We start from the raw sequence: 15,702 nt of genomic DNA, 5'->3' as shown, positions 1-15,702 counted from the left end.
AAAACTAAAATAATATGTCCTAGATGATTGTTTTATGATCATAATATTCATGAGGCTGTATTATATTTTAATGTCTGTAACACGGAGATACAAAACTCACTCCCTATATGCACTCCCTCTTATGCCATTTGCATACAATACTACATATGCCATCCAAAACAATAATCTGTCAAATTGAAAGTAGCATTCACTGCACCACATTTCAAGCTTCAATATTTAGTATTTAAATTAATATTTAACACTTAAATGCTTAAATACATGTAAAAAGCATAGAACATGTTAGACCATTAGACCAGAACTTAATAATTTTTAATGTAAACTAGATACAGGCCTATATTTAGGTGAAAAATAATGGCAATTTATACATAAAACATTTTCCAAATTTGTTAAATTCCAATATAAATGTTAACAATTCATATTAAAAATTCAAAAAATTGTTAATGCATTTATATGTTTCTGTATGTTTTCGTTTGGTTTATAATTTTTCCCTTTCATTTACATTTTTGTACTGAAATTTGGCTTGTTGTGAAAAAGAATTATACTGTTTCACAGTGAATCTGAAATACGTGCTGTTGTTGAGCAAATGTTTCATATTGGAAGCCCATTTATTAGGAAAAAAATGCTTTAGAAAATCATAATTATGACATAAAAGTATACGATGACATAAAAAGTCAGAATTAAGAAGTAAAAAGTTTATACTTTTTTTTATATATATATAATTTTGACTTATCTTACAAATAATTTTTTTATCTCACAAATATGACTTAATATATCATAATTTCATCTGTTTGTCATAATTGCGACTTTTTATGTCTTAACTTTTGTCTTTTAAACAGGGCATTTATATCAGAATTATGACTTATAATTTTGTCTTTTTATCTAATATGACCTTTAATGTCATCATTTTGCTTTTTTGTATTAATTATATTAAAATTCTGTTTCATTTTATAAAAGTATACGATGACGTAAAAAGTCAGAATTAAGAAGTAAAAAGTTTATACTTTTTTAAAATATAATTTTGACTTTTATCTTATAATAATTTTTTTTATCTCATAAATATGACTTAACATATCATAATTTCATCTGTTTGTCATAATTGCGACTTTTGATGTCTTAACTTTTGTCTTTTAAACATGACATTTATATCAGAATTATGAAATATAATTTTGTCTTTTTATCTAATATGACCTTTAATGTCATCATTTTGCTTTTTTTATTAATCATATTAAAATTCTGTTTCATTTTATAAATGACATCTATGTGCTTATGACTTTTTATGTCATAAATTTCCACTTTTTATGTAATACATTTGGGTTAGTATGTCATCATTTTGTCTTTTTATATCATAATCTTCACTTTTCATTTCATAAACATTACTTACTATGTCATCACTTTTTGTATAATTTTTTTGACTTTATGTCACAATTATGCTTCACCAAAGCACTCTTTTTCTGTGTGGCGGAATTGAGCTTCCATAGCTGCACGTGTTTTCACCATGAGCCCGACTGCAGTGCGATGCTCCGCCAGAGGAGGCGCCTCGGTACTCAACAGTTTCTTCTGTTCCTCGACCAGCTCGAGTGCCGCCGCTGGCTGCTGCTGGCAGTTTTACGCGAGGAACTCCCGAACTACTTCGGCAACCAGTTATAACGGTCGACATGGCGACCGAGGAAATAATCAAGCGTTTTCTTAAGAAAAGATGAAGATAGCCGATACACGGTAAGAATGAGTGAGTGTGCATTTGTTATTGTGCGCCTGTGGCTTGCAGAGTAGCGCATTTTGCGTGCATTATGTGTTCGTTTCTGGGTGTGGACCGCACACGGCTGCTAACGGCTAATCTGATAGCACGCTTGCAACATTTAGCCGCCCGGCTAGCCTTGTGTAGCTTTGGCTTGGACTATTTGTTTGTATTTTCAGTCAGGTTTGGGGCTTACTTGGTGATTAGTTCGTGCCATATGCAGATTTTGGCGTTGTCTTTGTCAGTAATTTGGATTTCAGCCGTGTATTCGGTTGAAATAGCAATTCGGCAGCCAGTGTAACGTTAGCTTGGGGAGCTGAACTGAATGCTGTGTTTACACGGGCCTCCGCTTACAAAAATAGCTATTTACAGTAATCCACGTGATTGTGTATTTGCATCTGTTCTTGCCACATGTCATGTGTCCGCTAAAGTGTTTTGACAGTGGGGTGGATAATAATCTAGTGTTTTGGTCAGGTTTAGCGGTTGCCGTGTTACATAATCGAGGGATCTCTTGTGTTTTAGCCTAAACAGATATCCCGTAAAATCTAAAAATGTCGCCTTTATCATGTGATTTACGCTCGTTTCACCTCATACATTAGGAAATGTGCAAAAAAAAACACGGTTTAACTCCTTGTCTATACTCGCAATCCTTGTAAAAATTTGACTGTGTGTATGCTATTAGCGTATTCAGTCCAGATAGAGATTGGAGCCAGTCAGCATTGTGTTAGCTCGATAGCTAATGGAGATGGACAGTGGAGAACAATGTTAAACTTAAAGGGGGCATATGATGTTGCTAAAAAGAACATTATGTTGTGTATTTGGTGTAATGAAATGTGTTTATGCGGTTTAAGGAAAAAAAACACATTATTTTCCACATACTGTACATTATTGTTTCTCCTCTATGCCCCGCCTTTCTGAAACGCGTCGATTTTTACAAAGCTCATCGGTCTGAAAAGCGAGGTGTGCTGTGATTGGCCAGCTATCCAGTGCATTGTGATTGGCCGAATACCTCAAGCGTGTGACGGAAATGTTACGCCCCTCACCATACTGTGATGCCCTGTCCAGAATTATGGATTATAATGATTTATACTGTCTTTTTACGTGGTGAGTTGCATCGCGCCGCGTAAACATAAAACCATGTCTGCATTTGTGATCAGAGAAATGACAAACTACAAGCGCTACTCTACACTGCTCAAAACTCGCGTTTGAATCATCAGTGGCAAATCCTTTAAATATAAAAAACGTACTTACAGTCTGTGAGTGAGAACAGCCGGCATTGTAGTCTACTCTCCCAGGATCAGGAAACAGTCCTCCATAAAATGTGCTGCACACATCTGAATATTTGGGTTGAACTGTTCTGGAACAGTGTTGTAAATACAACTTAACCACTGATTTCTAGTCGTGTCCTCTTTTGGAAGACCAAACAAAGTAGTTTCGCTTTCACAACAAAACACACAGCGTCTTCACGACATGGCGGCGGAAACAATGCTACAGCGAGAATAAAAGTTACGCCTTCTTTCTTTGCGTGAACATTTGGGCGGCGTTATGCAAATCTTCCCACATAGTGATGTAGACATGTGGGGGCGTGTTAGAACGAGCCGTTTTAGGTAGGTGTGGCTGACTCTTAACTTTTATAAAGAATATCACTTTGGATTTGAGACTTTAGTCTTTGCAACTTTACAGATCTTCTTTATGCACCAAGAGCTTGTAACACTCCAAAGAGAAAGGAACAATTTAAATCGCATCATATGACCCCTTTAACAAATTTGGTTTATTTTTAGCAGGTAAATGTTAATTGTGCATGTTGCTGTCAAACATGTACATACGAGTAAAAGTAATGCTTATACATTCAAAATAGCTTGAACTATGTGAAGTTGAGTTTATTGACAGACGAGTTAACGTTAGCTGTGGGTAGCCTGTTTACTTGAGGCAAAACACCACAGGTAAATAGGGTAGCAATTTTAACTAATAAATACCATCATAATTTTTCTTCAGACAACTGATTTATAATACAAGTTTTCTGAAATGTTGTGTTTTAATATGCTACTTAACTATTATCTAATTAAGTATGCACTAATTAGCATACATTACCAGAACAGAAAGTCTGGATAAAGCAAGGTTCAAAATTCTTCTTTCGTTTTGTTTACAGAGTAAAAGGTTTTACATAGAGGATTTTGAATCTCTTTTTATCACTCCATAAATGAGAAAATATCTGCCGGGGAAAATGTTTTATAAATCGGGTAAATTATAGGCTACATGATCAAACTTCTTTTTGAAAACCATTTGAATATAGATTGCAATGAAACTAAAGTTTGGAGTAAGTGCTGCTGCGAATAGATCAAGTGTAAAGAAATAAAAAAATTAAATGTGTATTCTGGATGTTTTCTTTCCACTAATCTGAAAGAAGACATCTTATAGAAGCAGAATAGGCCAAAATCTTAAAATTGAAATCAGCTCAACACAAATGCTTTTCAGAAATTAAGAAATTATTCTGCCTCAAGAGGGTTTCAAAAATGTATTCTTCTAATAAATATTTAAACTGTAGTCTTTTTGTTAGTTTTCTTGTTTGTTTGGGTAGCAACAGCTGCCAGACGTGGTTGATTGAAAATGCGTCAGTTGGTTCCTGTATTTTACCGTGTAATTGTGTTGGTTAATAATGTGCATCATGTGAACCCACTACTAAAGATAGACTGTTTTCTAATTTCCATATTTGTCTTTTGTTCCAGGTTTCAGGTTTCACACCATGTGATGATCACCCGGGACGTGTGAACTTATTTAAGAACTCCTGTGTAGAGAAGATTTTTTGATTCCAGTGGAATCTTTCTTTCTTTCTTTTTTCCATTTATTATTCCCTTTTTGTTAAATGACACACCCAGTCGCACGCACACCCAAGAGAAAGCCCCCCACCCTTGTTTACATGTAGAACAACCTTGCTACGATGCCTGTACAAGCTCCACAATGGACCGAGTTTTTACTGTGCCCCATATGCACCCAGACGTTCGAGGAGACGGTGCGTCGGCCCATCAGTCTGGGTTGCGGCCACACCGTTTGCAAGATGTGCCTCAACAAGCTGCACCGCAAGGCTTGTCCCTTTGACCAGACGGCCATCAATACTGACATCGAGCAGCTGCCCGTCAACTCGGCCCTTTTACAGCTGGTCGGGGGTCAGGTGAGGCATTTCAACCGTGTTTACTGAATAGCATAACTAGGGCTCTGATAGTAGTGATTTTTAAAGCACCGTGGTGGTAAAGGGCCAACCATTGGTGGTTTTGCAGTGTTTTGGTTTAGTTTTTGTCAGTTTAATCACCATTCTATAATAATGTTCTGCATTGAAGCACTCATAGAGATCTGAGATCACACTGCGCACACACAAAAACATTCAGGAGCACAGAAACATTTTGTCAACACTACCGACATGATATGTATTAAAGGGGTCATATGATGGATTTTTTAAAGATCATTATTTGGTGTAACAGAATATGTTGACATGCTTTAATGTTCAAAATGGCTTTGATAGCATACTAAAAGCTATAATGACATTGTATGTTTTTGAAGTAAATCAACTTGCAACTTCAGTATTATTAGAGGCAAACTGCACAGATGTAGGAAATTCACATGCACAGTTTCTCTCTCTCTTGTTAATTCGTAAAAAAAAGTCATCCCAGTGTCTGATTTAAAGCATGCAGAATGCTAGATCTAAAGACTCGATGCCAAAATAACATCACATGGTTTCTTGTTTCCAAGGCGTTCATTCAGATTGTGTAACGCACATCTATGAATTTTCTTATACATGCAGTATTTTTTGTGCAAATTACATTAAAATGAAACAATATGGCATCCTTGAGCATGGAAAGCACAATTACACACAAATTCGGTGAGGTTTCAGCCAAACTACGCCAAATAAGTTTGTTTCCCCAACCAAGATAAAAGTATATACCCGGTCTGCACTTTGCTAGGGAAAACAAGCAGTTCTCTATCTTTTATGGTTTCATATTTTTCCTGATATTCCAAAGCAACTGATGATATGTAAAGTTTGGAAGAGAGAGCTTATCTTTCACAAAAGCTACAAACTAAATTAACAGCGTGTGTAAATTGCATTCTACAGATAAATTTAATGTTCTTTACCTTGCCTAATTAATACCAACTGTGTTAAAATATGAGGAGAGAGAAAGAGTGAAAAACAAGATATTTTTGAAGCCTACAAACACACGCTGTGACCAGTAAAATTACTAATAAATACTTATATAGCCTAAATAAATACATCTCACCCTTAGTCTTTTTTTTTTTGTGAGTGATTGTTTTGGGAAGAGAAACGAGTGATTCCATGTGTAGTTCAGTTTTCCATTTGTGGGGAAATCCGGTGACCAGATCACAAGACAATTCAGCGCCAACATAAATTTATGGACTGATGTACCCCTCGTTCAGCACACATCCAAGTGTTTCCATATTTGCAATATTTAGTTGCTAAAGTTTTGTTTCTTTTGTAAATAAAGCTTTGTACTTAAATTGTGTTCAGTTATGATCATACATTTTTTGCACACCACCGCCAATGATATCATGCCATTGTGGTGGTGCTCTACCGCTGCGGTAATGCGGTCGTCTCCCTCGATAGCACAGCCCTAAGCATAACCACAGTTTTTCAGATCTCTCACTGTGTGCTTCATTTAATTTGTCTTTTTCTCTCAGGTGTCCAAACAGCAACCTGTGGCGCTCATTACGTGTCCAGAGGACACCAAGCATTATGATGAGGCACGGCAGTGCGTTGAGGAGCTGGCCCTCTACCTCAAACCCCTCAGCAGTGCACGAGGTAACTGACATGCTCACATATGCTCTTAAAAGTAGTTATGCAATTCAGTGAATTTTATGAAAATCGACATTTTTTTCTAAATCAGAATTTTCATTTAGCCAAAAAAGAAAATAAAGTTTATTTATTAATCTGTTTGTTAATCAAATGTAGGAATCAACATTTAAATAATAAATGTTGAGTTTTATACAAACATTCAAATTTTATATTAGTCAGTTTTATATGAACTTTATAATATGATATATTTAGTTTCTACACCAATTCATTGTTGAAATATAAGCATTTATAGTGTAGCTGTAACAATTCATAAATCATGACATCCTTATTCAAACTTCCATTAAATAATGAAGATATCACTAACAGGTTACGTGAAATTACATTGAATTTGTAATGTAGTGCATATTTAGCGAAATGCTCCTTTCTAGAGTTATATATTCTAGCTAACTAATGAGCTGTAGATATTGAAATGTAATGTTACATGACATAATCTTTCTGCTGTTGAAACGCTGATTGAACAATTACATAAGATATGATGCATTTAAAAAAATTGTTTAAATTTAATGATAAAATTGAAATGCTGTATCTTACTCACGGTGTGGGGAAGAAATAGTTGCTGACAGTTAGAATGTCAACGGACAAGCACTAATTAAACATCACTGTTTCAGTCATTTTACTAGAAAATTGAGTTATATAATGATTAAAAAATGCCGCCTCACAATTTTTTTATTTTTTTTTTAATGAAACCGGTTCAGACAAATAACAGAATGATTGATAAGATACATTTAGAAAATAGCTTTATTTCATGCCGTATAAGCCAGTATAATGGGCATGGCCAAGTGATTGTTGCATATTTTTGGCTGTATCTAGGAGTGGGGTTAAGTAATGCTGCTCAGAGCATGCTGAGCCGCCCCATGCAGAGGAAGCTGGTGACTCTGGTGCACTGTCAGCTGGTGGAAGAGGAAGGACGGGTCAGGGCCATGCGGGCGGCCCGTTCTCTGGGCGAAAGAACTGTTACTGAGCTCATTTTGCAGCACCAAAACCCCCAGCAGCTCTCCTCCAACCTGTGGGCTGCTGTCAGAGCCAGAGGCTGCCAGTTCCTGGGCCCCGGTAAGATGACGCTTTAAATCCTGTTCACACCAACACGAATGGTCATCGCCAAAATTTGGTCTTGTGGAACTTCTGGTGTCTTATATGTGACCCTTTTTATCTACAGCCATGCAGGAGGAGGCACTAAAGCTGGTGCTGTTGGCCTTGGAAGACGGATCCGCTCTTTCCAGGAAGGTTTTGGTCCTCTTTGTGGTCCAGAGACTAGAACCAAGATTTCCTCAGGCCTCCAAAACCAGTATTGGACATGTTGTTCAGCTCCTCTACCGTGCCTCCTGCTTCAAGGTAGGTGCCTTTAATTGTGCACTTGATTTCATCTGATGAGATGTTTTTTTGCAATTATGTTTTCTAATTCATATCCAGATCTGTTGAGATTATTTAGATTCTGATGTTCTTAATGTGCAAATGAACTTTTTCAGCACCTCGACAGCTTATTTGCAATAACATTAGCAGCTGTAGTTCTGAGGTTTCAGTTGAATCTCTTCTGTATCGTAGGTGACTAAGCGAGATGAGGATTCATCACTAATGCAGTTGAAAGAGGAGTTCCGCACATATGAGGCACTTCGGAGGGAACACGACTCTCAGATTGTTCAAATCGCAATGGAGGGAGGCCTCCGCATCGCCCCCGATCAGTGGTCTTCTCTGCTGTATGGAGACCAGTCTCATAAATCTCACATGCAGTCCATCATTGACAAGGTATAACGGCTGTCTGTTTGCACTCTTTCAAATGCCAGACGTAGTATTATGTTTCAGAATAATGAATCAAGGGAATATGACTGTTCGTCTTTCAGCTGCAGACCCCGGCATCGTTTGCTCAGAGTGTGCAGGAGCTGACCATCGCGCTGCAGAGGACGGGTGACCCTGCCAATCTCAACCGGCTGAGACCTCACCTCGAATTGCTTGCTAACATTGACCCCAGTCCAGGTGTGTTAAGACAGACAAACCTAATATGATGACTGAGCATCTGAGAAACTGAATTAAAGCTTAGCGGTATGACGGAATATGTAATGACAGTGAAGACATTTATTCAATTTATTTAAAGAATTGAAAAATGTTATCGTGATTTCCACATGGATGATTTAAGAAGGATTATGTGACACTTAAGACTGGAGAAGTTGCTGTGGAAAATGTATATGCTAATTGCCATCACAGGAATGAATTTAAATTTTTAAATAGTTAACAGTAGAAGGCAGTTTTTTTTAAATTGTGGAATATTAAACAATATTAGTGTTTTTACTAGCTGTTTCCATCACCCTGTTTTTATGCGCATTTTGAAGTATCGCATCAGAAACGAGTGATGGAAACAGCAAATTTCGAATAAAAATCCCTTAATTAGCAAAAGTTTTTACTCTCGCTTGAGGTGGTTTTTGACTTTTGTGAAAAAGGGTTAAAAGTCCCTATGAAATCAAAATTAAAGTTTTTTGGGTGTTAGTATCAATATGTTGGTCTTAAGGTTATCTATAAGGCACTGTGCTCCAAAACAGTGACAAAATTCGCATTTAGAAGATATAAGCATTCAAAGCTTGCAGTTCGTCCGCAAATTTCGAATAAAAATCCCTTAATTAGCAAAAGTTTTTACGCTCGCTTGAGGTGGTTTTTGACTTTTGTGAAAAAGGGTTAAAAGTCCCTATGAAATCAAAATTAAAGTTTTTTGGGTGTTAGTATCAATATGTTGGTCTTAAGGTTATCTATAAGGCAGTGTGCTCCAAAACAGTGACAAAATTCGCATTTAGAAGATATAAGCATTCAAAGCTTGCAGTTCGTCACTTCCGCCAAAACGGCTCAACGATTTTTTTTGACGTCACATCGCACTTCAGCTTCTCATAAAACTTTCTGTCCAAACAAATGCTCTCTAGAATCCGAAGCACCCGCCCCCTACACTATAAATCAAAGCTTGCAGTTCGTCACTTCCGCCAAAACGGCTCAACGATTTTTTTTGACGTCACATCGCACTTCAGCTTCTCATCAAACTTTCTGTCCAAACAAATGCTCTCTAGAATCCGAAGCACCCGCCCCTACACTATAAAATAGATGCTGAAACCGCGGCTGAAATCGGTCACTTGTACACAGAATTAGTATTTTCAGTGAATGGCACGTAGTGCACTATATAGGGGAGAGGGAAAGATTCAAACAGTGTAAATATGCTTTCCATTGAGGAAAAAGATAAGTCTGGTTTCCTCTAGAATCCGAAGCACCCGCCCCCTACACTATAAAATATATGCTGAAGCCGCGGCTGAAATCGGTCACTTGTACACAGAATTAGTATTTTCAGTGAATGGCACGTAGTGCACTATATAGGGGAGAGGGAAAGATTCAAACAGTGTAAATATGCTTTCCATTGAGGAAAAAGATAAGTCTGGTTTCGCGCTGTCACGCTAACCACCGCACCGCACACACACTGCTCCGGTCCAGAGACACGATAGCACGGAGCGGATCACATGCGCGAGTCGGTGCAGACCACAAAATGTATCGGAGCTATTTGAATTCTACACAGAATGCTATATTTTATAGCAATATGGATGAGATTGTGGCTGGCATACCCTGTCAAATGCGGCATATAAAAAAAAATGTAATAATGCAATAATAATAATATTAAAAAATTTAGAATATGTGCAGTGCTTTTAGTGTGAATTTAAAAATAACTATATTCTGATATATACTGTGAAAATCAATTTGTATGAAATTACTCCCACTGTAATTTAAGGTTTAAGGTCATGGCACCCACCCCTAGAGTGAATTAGTAACATGCTCCTGTTCTGTTCTGTGATCAGTTTTGCTTTGGTTCATTTTTATTCAGATGCTCCTCCTCCTACCTGGGAGCAGCTGGAGAAGGGGCTGGTGGCGGTAAAGACGGTGGTGCATGGCCTAGTGGACTTCATCCAGAACCACAGCAAGAAGGGTGCCGACACGCAGCAGCCACCACAGCACAGCAAATACAAGACATACATGTGCAGAGATATGAAGCAGAAAGGAGGCTGTCCTAGAGGAGCCAGCTGCACATTCGCCCATTCTCAGGAGGAGCTGGAAAAGTGAGCGCCGTTGCATGTCTGGTTAGTGTTAAACCACAAACTTGTTTAATAATCAGAATCTCATTTGGTGTTCACTCTGCAGGTACCGTAAAATGAACAAACGTCTTGCTGCACGAGTGCCCTGCACCCCTGGCCTGCTTCCTGAGGAGGTGGTCCCGCTGGAGCCTGGGCGAAAGGCCTCTACGTTTACCAATGGGGGCCCTCTTCCCCAGCTCATCCCCAGAGGCACAGACCCCTCTACATATGACCTCTTACTCAAGCCCAAGATGGATGCCACTAGCCTGAGTGCTCCTGGGTCGCCACCCGACTCGTAAGCCTTTGTTTCTCAGTTTGACTTCTCGTTCCTTGCTTTTCTGTTATGACTACAGTATCTGAATTCTTTAGACCGCAAGAGTGATGGCAAAATTGCTGAGATAGTGAGAAGTTGTGCTTAGTTGGTTTGGATTTAACAGGAAGGAACAACATGTTACCACTGACTCATTTCTTCCTCTTGTTTTTCTTAAGTTTGGATAAATCTAGCTTGGCCCTGACACCCCACCCTGTGCCTCACCCCAGGGCGGAGCACTTACCCATGCCCAAGCAGGTGCCAGTCTTGCCCAGAGGTGCGCCACAGATGTATCCACAACAGCAGCCCCAGCTCTTCTATCCAGAGCCAGCCAGACCTCCTCCCTCAGGATCTCAGTATGATGCTCAGTACCCAACAGGTGAGTGGATTTGCTCATATGGATGGTTGTCTGAACAGCTTATGAAGTCCTCTGCTCTCAAGATTCTTGGAGCTATTTAATGCCAGTGTTGTTTCTCAGAGTTTCACACAAAATTGATATTTGAAGTTTTCATTTAATACTGTGTCCAGGTCATTACAAAAAAGATGTAAAGAAGAATTCTGGGTACTTCCGACCAACAAATTGACAAACTAGGCTAATTTGTTAACATGTGAAGATGTATATGCTAAATAATTCACTCGAATGTCTCAGTTGATAATTGTCTTAAGCCCTATTCGGACGGGATTAGTTTTACATGGAGAGGTGGGGTAAAGTCATTTTTACAAGAGCTTCCTAGTGTTTTTAGTCCCGTCCGAATGTGCCATCTCCGTAATCATTACGGACGATGTCAGTAAAGATTACGGCGACTTTTACCTTCTGTAAAAAGGTCTGGAAGAATTACCTCAGGTAATACTAATGCCGTGCGAATAGACCAGCTGTAAATATGTACGTAAATATTCCATAATTTGCTATTTAAAAGTAGTTTTCCGTGTTTTTTCCACGCTTGAAGAAGCATGAAGTTGCGTTCTCGGCGGTGGGGCAAATCTGTGACAAACCTTGCATGTTTTCTGCATATGACAATGCCAGTGGTGTAATGCAATGGTTCTCAACCGGTGGGCCTTCGAGAGCCATCGAGTGCCATCTAGTGGGCCGTGTAGGCAGTGGTAGACTACCCCAAATAAATTTTCATTTATTTTTTAATTGACAAATCTTGTTATTTTGTAATTATCTAATTGTTCTTATGAATTTATATGATCAAAAACACTCAAGTCAATATGCATTATCTAAAAGCTAATTTATATTTAAATATCGCAACACCAATCACGTCACAATGTCAGATTGAACGTTTGTTCGATCAGATGCAGTAACTACGTTACTGTAATATGGATCGTTTTCTGAAAAGAAAAGCCGATTTGGGAGACAGACCTGTGCAAGCAAAAGCTTCGAAGTGTGTGGTGAGGAAATACGACACTGAATACATTAAATTTGGTTTTATAAGGGCAGGTACTGAGACTAAGCCGAAGGCGCAGTGTGTTGAATGTGGAAACTAAAACCAACAAAGCTGCAGAGACATTTGAATTCAAAACACCCGGACTGTGTTGGGAAGCCAAAAGAATATTTTCGAAGGAAAAAAGATGGGCTTCAGGCCCAACATCGTTATCAACTCAATCAAAAGTTACCTTGAAAGCTAGCTAAATGGTTGCCGCTTGTGTTGCTCGTAGTAAGAAAGCCTTTACTATCGCTGAGAAGCTTATTTTGCCAAGTGCTGTGGATATGTGTCGATAGTTACTGGGTGATGCAGCTGCAACCAAAATTCAGTCAATACCACTTTCCGATGACACCGTGGCTAGACGAATTGTTGACATGAGCGATGACATTGAATGCCAACTTGTGGAACGAATAAAGGCAAGCACTTATTTTGCCATACAGCTGGACGAGTCAACGGACATAAGCAACGCCACGTTACTGTTAGTTTTTGTCCGATACTGCATGGACAGTAATCTTTGTGAAGATCTGCTATTTTACGAAGAACTTCCAACGAGAACAACGGCAGATAATGTCGTGCACTGCCTTGATGAGTACTTCACTGAAAAAGGTCTTGATTGGAAATACTGCTCAGGTATTTGCACAGACGGCGCGGCTGCTATTACGGGAAAACATTGCGGTGTCGTTAAACAAAAAAGCGAGTGCCAGAAGCAGAGTGGACGCACTGTTTCTTGCACAGGGAAAGTCTTGCAACAAAGCAGATGTCACCAGAACTGCATGAGGTCATGAACATTGCTGTGAAAACTGTTAACTATATTAAGAAAAATGCACTCAACTCAAAGTGTTTTGCAGCTCTGTGTGAACGACTTGATGCTGATTATTTGCAGCTCTTGTACCACAGGGAAATACGGTGGCTTTCAAGAAGATGTGTGCTTAATTGTCTTTTTGAACTGAGAAAAGAAGTGCACACATTTCTGGAAGAGCAACGCTCCCCTCTTGCTGAGCATTACACTGATGATAAATTTTGTGCAAAACTGGCCTACTTATCTGATATATTTGATCAGTTAAATCAGCTGAATGTATCAATGCAAGGCAGAAACAGTCAGGATCTCAGTATGATGCTCAGTACCCAACAGGTGAGTGGATTTGCTCATATGGATGGTTGTCTGAACAGCTTATGAAGTCCTCTGCTCTCAAGATTCTTGGAGCTATTTAATGCCAGTGTTGTTTCTCAGAGTTTCACACAAAATTGATATTTGAAGTTTTCATTTAATACTGTGTCCAGGTCATTACAAAAAAGATGTAAAGAAGAATTCTGGGTACTTCCGACCAACAAATTGACAAACTAGGCTAATTTGTTAACATGTGAAGATGTATATGCTAAATAATTCACTCGAATGTCTCAGTTGATAATTGTCTTAAGCCCTATTCGGACGGGATTAGTTTTACATGGAGAGGTGGGGTAAAGTCATTTTTACAAGAGCTTCCTAGTGTTTTTAGTCCCGTCCGAATGTGCCATCTCCGTAATCATTACGGACGATGTCAGTAAAGATTACGGCGACTTTTACCTTCTGTAAAAAGGTCTGGAAGAATTACCTCAGGTAATACTAATGCCGTGCGAATAGACCAGCTGTAAATATGTACGTAAATATTCCATAATTTGCTATTTAAAAGTAGTTTTCCGTGTTTTTTCCACGCTTGAAGAAGCATGAAGTTGCGTTCTCGGCGGTGGGGCAAATCTGTGACAAACCTTGCATGTTTTCTGCATATGACAATGCCAGTGGTGTAATGCAATGGTTCTCAACCGGTGGGCCTTCGAGAGCCATCGAGTGCCATCTAGTGGGCCGTGTAGGCAGTGGTAGACTACCCCAAATAAATTTTCATTTATTTTTTAATTGACAAATCTTGTTATTTTGTAATTATCTAATTGTTCTTATGAATTTATATGATCAAAAACACTCAAGTCAATATGCATTATCTAAAAGCTAATTTATATTTAAATATCGCAACACCAATCACGTCACAATGTCAGATTGAACGTTTGTTCGATCAGATGCAGTAACTACGTTACTGTAATATGGATCGTTTTCTGAAAAGAAAAGCCGATTTGGGAGACAGACCTGTGCAAGCAAAAGCTTCGAAGTGTGTGGTGAGGAAATACGACACTGAATACATTAAATTTGGTTTTATAAGGGCAGGTACTGAGACTAAGCCGAAGGCGCAGTGTGTTGAATGTGGAAACTAAAACCAACAAAGCTGCAGAGACATTTGAATTCAAAACACCCGGACTGTGTTGGGAAGCCAAAAGAATATTTTCGAAGGAAAAAAGATGGGCTTCAGGCCCAACATCGTTATCAACTCAATCAAAAGTTACCTTGAAAGCTAGCTAAATGGTTGCCGCTTGTGTTGCTCGTAGTAAGAAAGCCTTTACTATCGCTGAGAAGCTTATTTTGCCAAGTGCTGTGGATATGTGTCGATAGTTACTGGGTGATGCAGCTGCAACCAAAATTCAGTCAATACCTCTTTCCGATGACACCGTGGCTAGACGAATTGTTGACATGAGCGATGACATTGAATGCCAACTTGTGGAACGAATAAAGGCAAGCACTTATTTTGCCATACAGCTGGACGAGTCAACGGACATAAGCAACGCCACGTTACTGTTAGTTTTTGTCCGATACTGCATGGACAGTAATCTTTGTGAAGATCTGCTATTTTACGAAGAACTTCCAACGAGAACAACGGCAGATAATGTCGTGCACTGCCTTGATGAGTACTTCACTGAAAAAGGTCTTGATTGGAAATACTGCTCAGGTATTTGCACAGACGGCGCGGCTGCTATTACGGGAAAACATTGCGGTGTCGTTAAACAAAAAAGCGAGTGCCAGAAGCAGAGTGGACGCACTGTTTCTTGCACAGGGAAAGTCTTGCAACAAAGCAGATGTCACCAGAACTGCATGAGGTCATGAACATTGCTGTGAAAACTGTTAACTATATTAAGAAAAATGCACTCAACTCAAAGTGTTTTGCAGCTCTGTGTGAACGACTTGATGCTGATCATTTGCAGCTCTTGTACCACAGTGAAATACGGTTGCTTTCAAGAGGATGTGTGCTTAATCGTCTTTTTGAACTGAGAAAAGAAGTGCACACATTTCTGGAAGAGCAACGCTCCCCTCTTGCTGAGCATTACACTGATGATCAATTTTGTGCAAAACTGGCCTACTTATCTGATATATTTGATCAGTTAAATCAGCTGAATGTATCAATGCAAGGCAGAAACAG

General features: G+C 38.9%; 1 protein-coding gene across 1 annotated transcript in view; it reads left to right on the top strand.

The window, feature by feature from the left end:
- The first annotated feature begins 1,569 nt into the window (after positions 1-1,569).
- LOC107593859 (roquin-1-like) overlaps positions 1,570-15,702 on the top strand; it is a 28,165-nt gene continuing 14,032 nt past the window's right edge. Inside the window, exons 1-10 of the mRNA XM_016283740.1 lie at positions 1,570-1,716; positions 4,462-4,904; positions 6,422-6,542; positions 7,407-7,646; positions 7,753-7,928; positions 8,139-8,339; positions 8,435-8,567; positions 10,441-10,672; positions 10,755-10,982; positions 11,177-11,376. Coding sequence (XP_016139226.1) covers positions 4,674-4,904; positions 6,422-6,542; positions 7,407-7,646; positions 7,753-7,928; positions 8,139-8,339; positions 8,435-8,567; positions 10,441-10,672; positions 10,755-10,982; positions 11,177-11,376 — 1,762 coding nt within the window. The 5' untranslated portion in view covers positions 1,570-1,716; positions 4,462-4,673. The remainder of the gene's footprint in view (positions 1,717-4,461; positions 4,905-6,421; positions 6,543-7,406; positions 7,647-7,752; positions 7,929-8,138; positions 8,340-8,434; positions 8,568-10,440; positions 10,673-10,754; positions 10,983-11,176; positions 11,377-15,702) is intronic.

Source organism: Sinocyclocheilus grahami, unplaced genomic scaffold, assembly GCF_001515645.1.
Source record: "Sinocyclocheilus grahami isolate Dianchi unplaced genomic scaffold, SAMN03320097.WGS_v1.1 scaffold176.1, whole genome shotgun sequence".
Classification (NCBI taxonomy): domain Eukaryota; kingdom Metazoa; phylum Chordata; class Actinopteri; order Cypriniformes; family Cyprinidae; genus Sinocyclocheilus; species Sinocyclocheilus grahami.
Note: the sequence above shows the minus strand (reverse complement) of the source record. Positions and strands in the feature narration are given on the sequence as shown.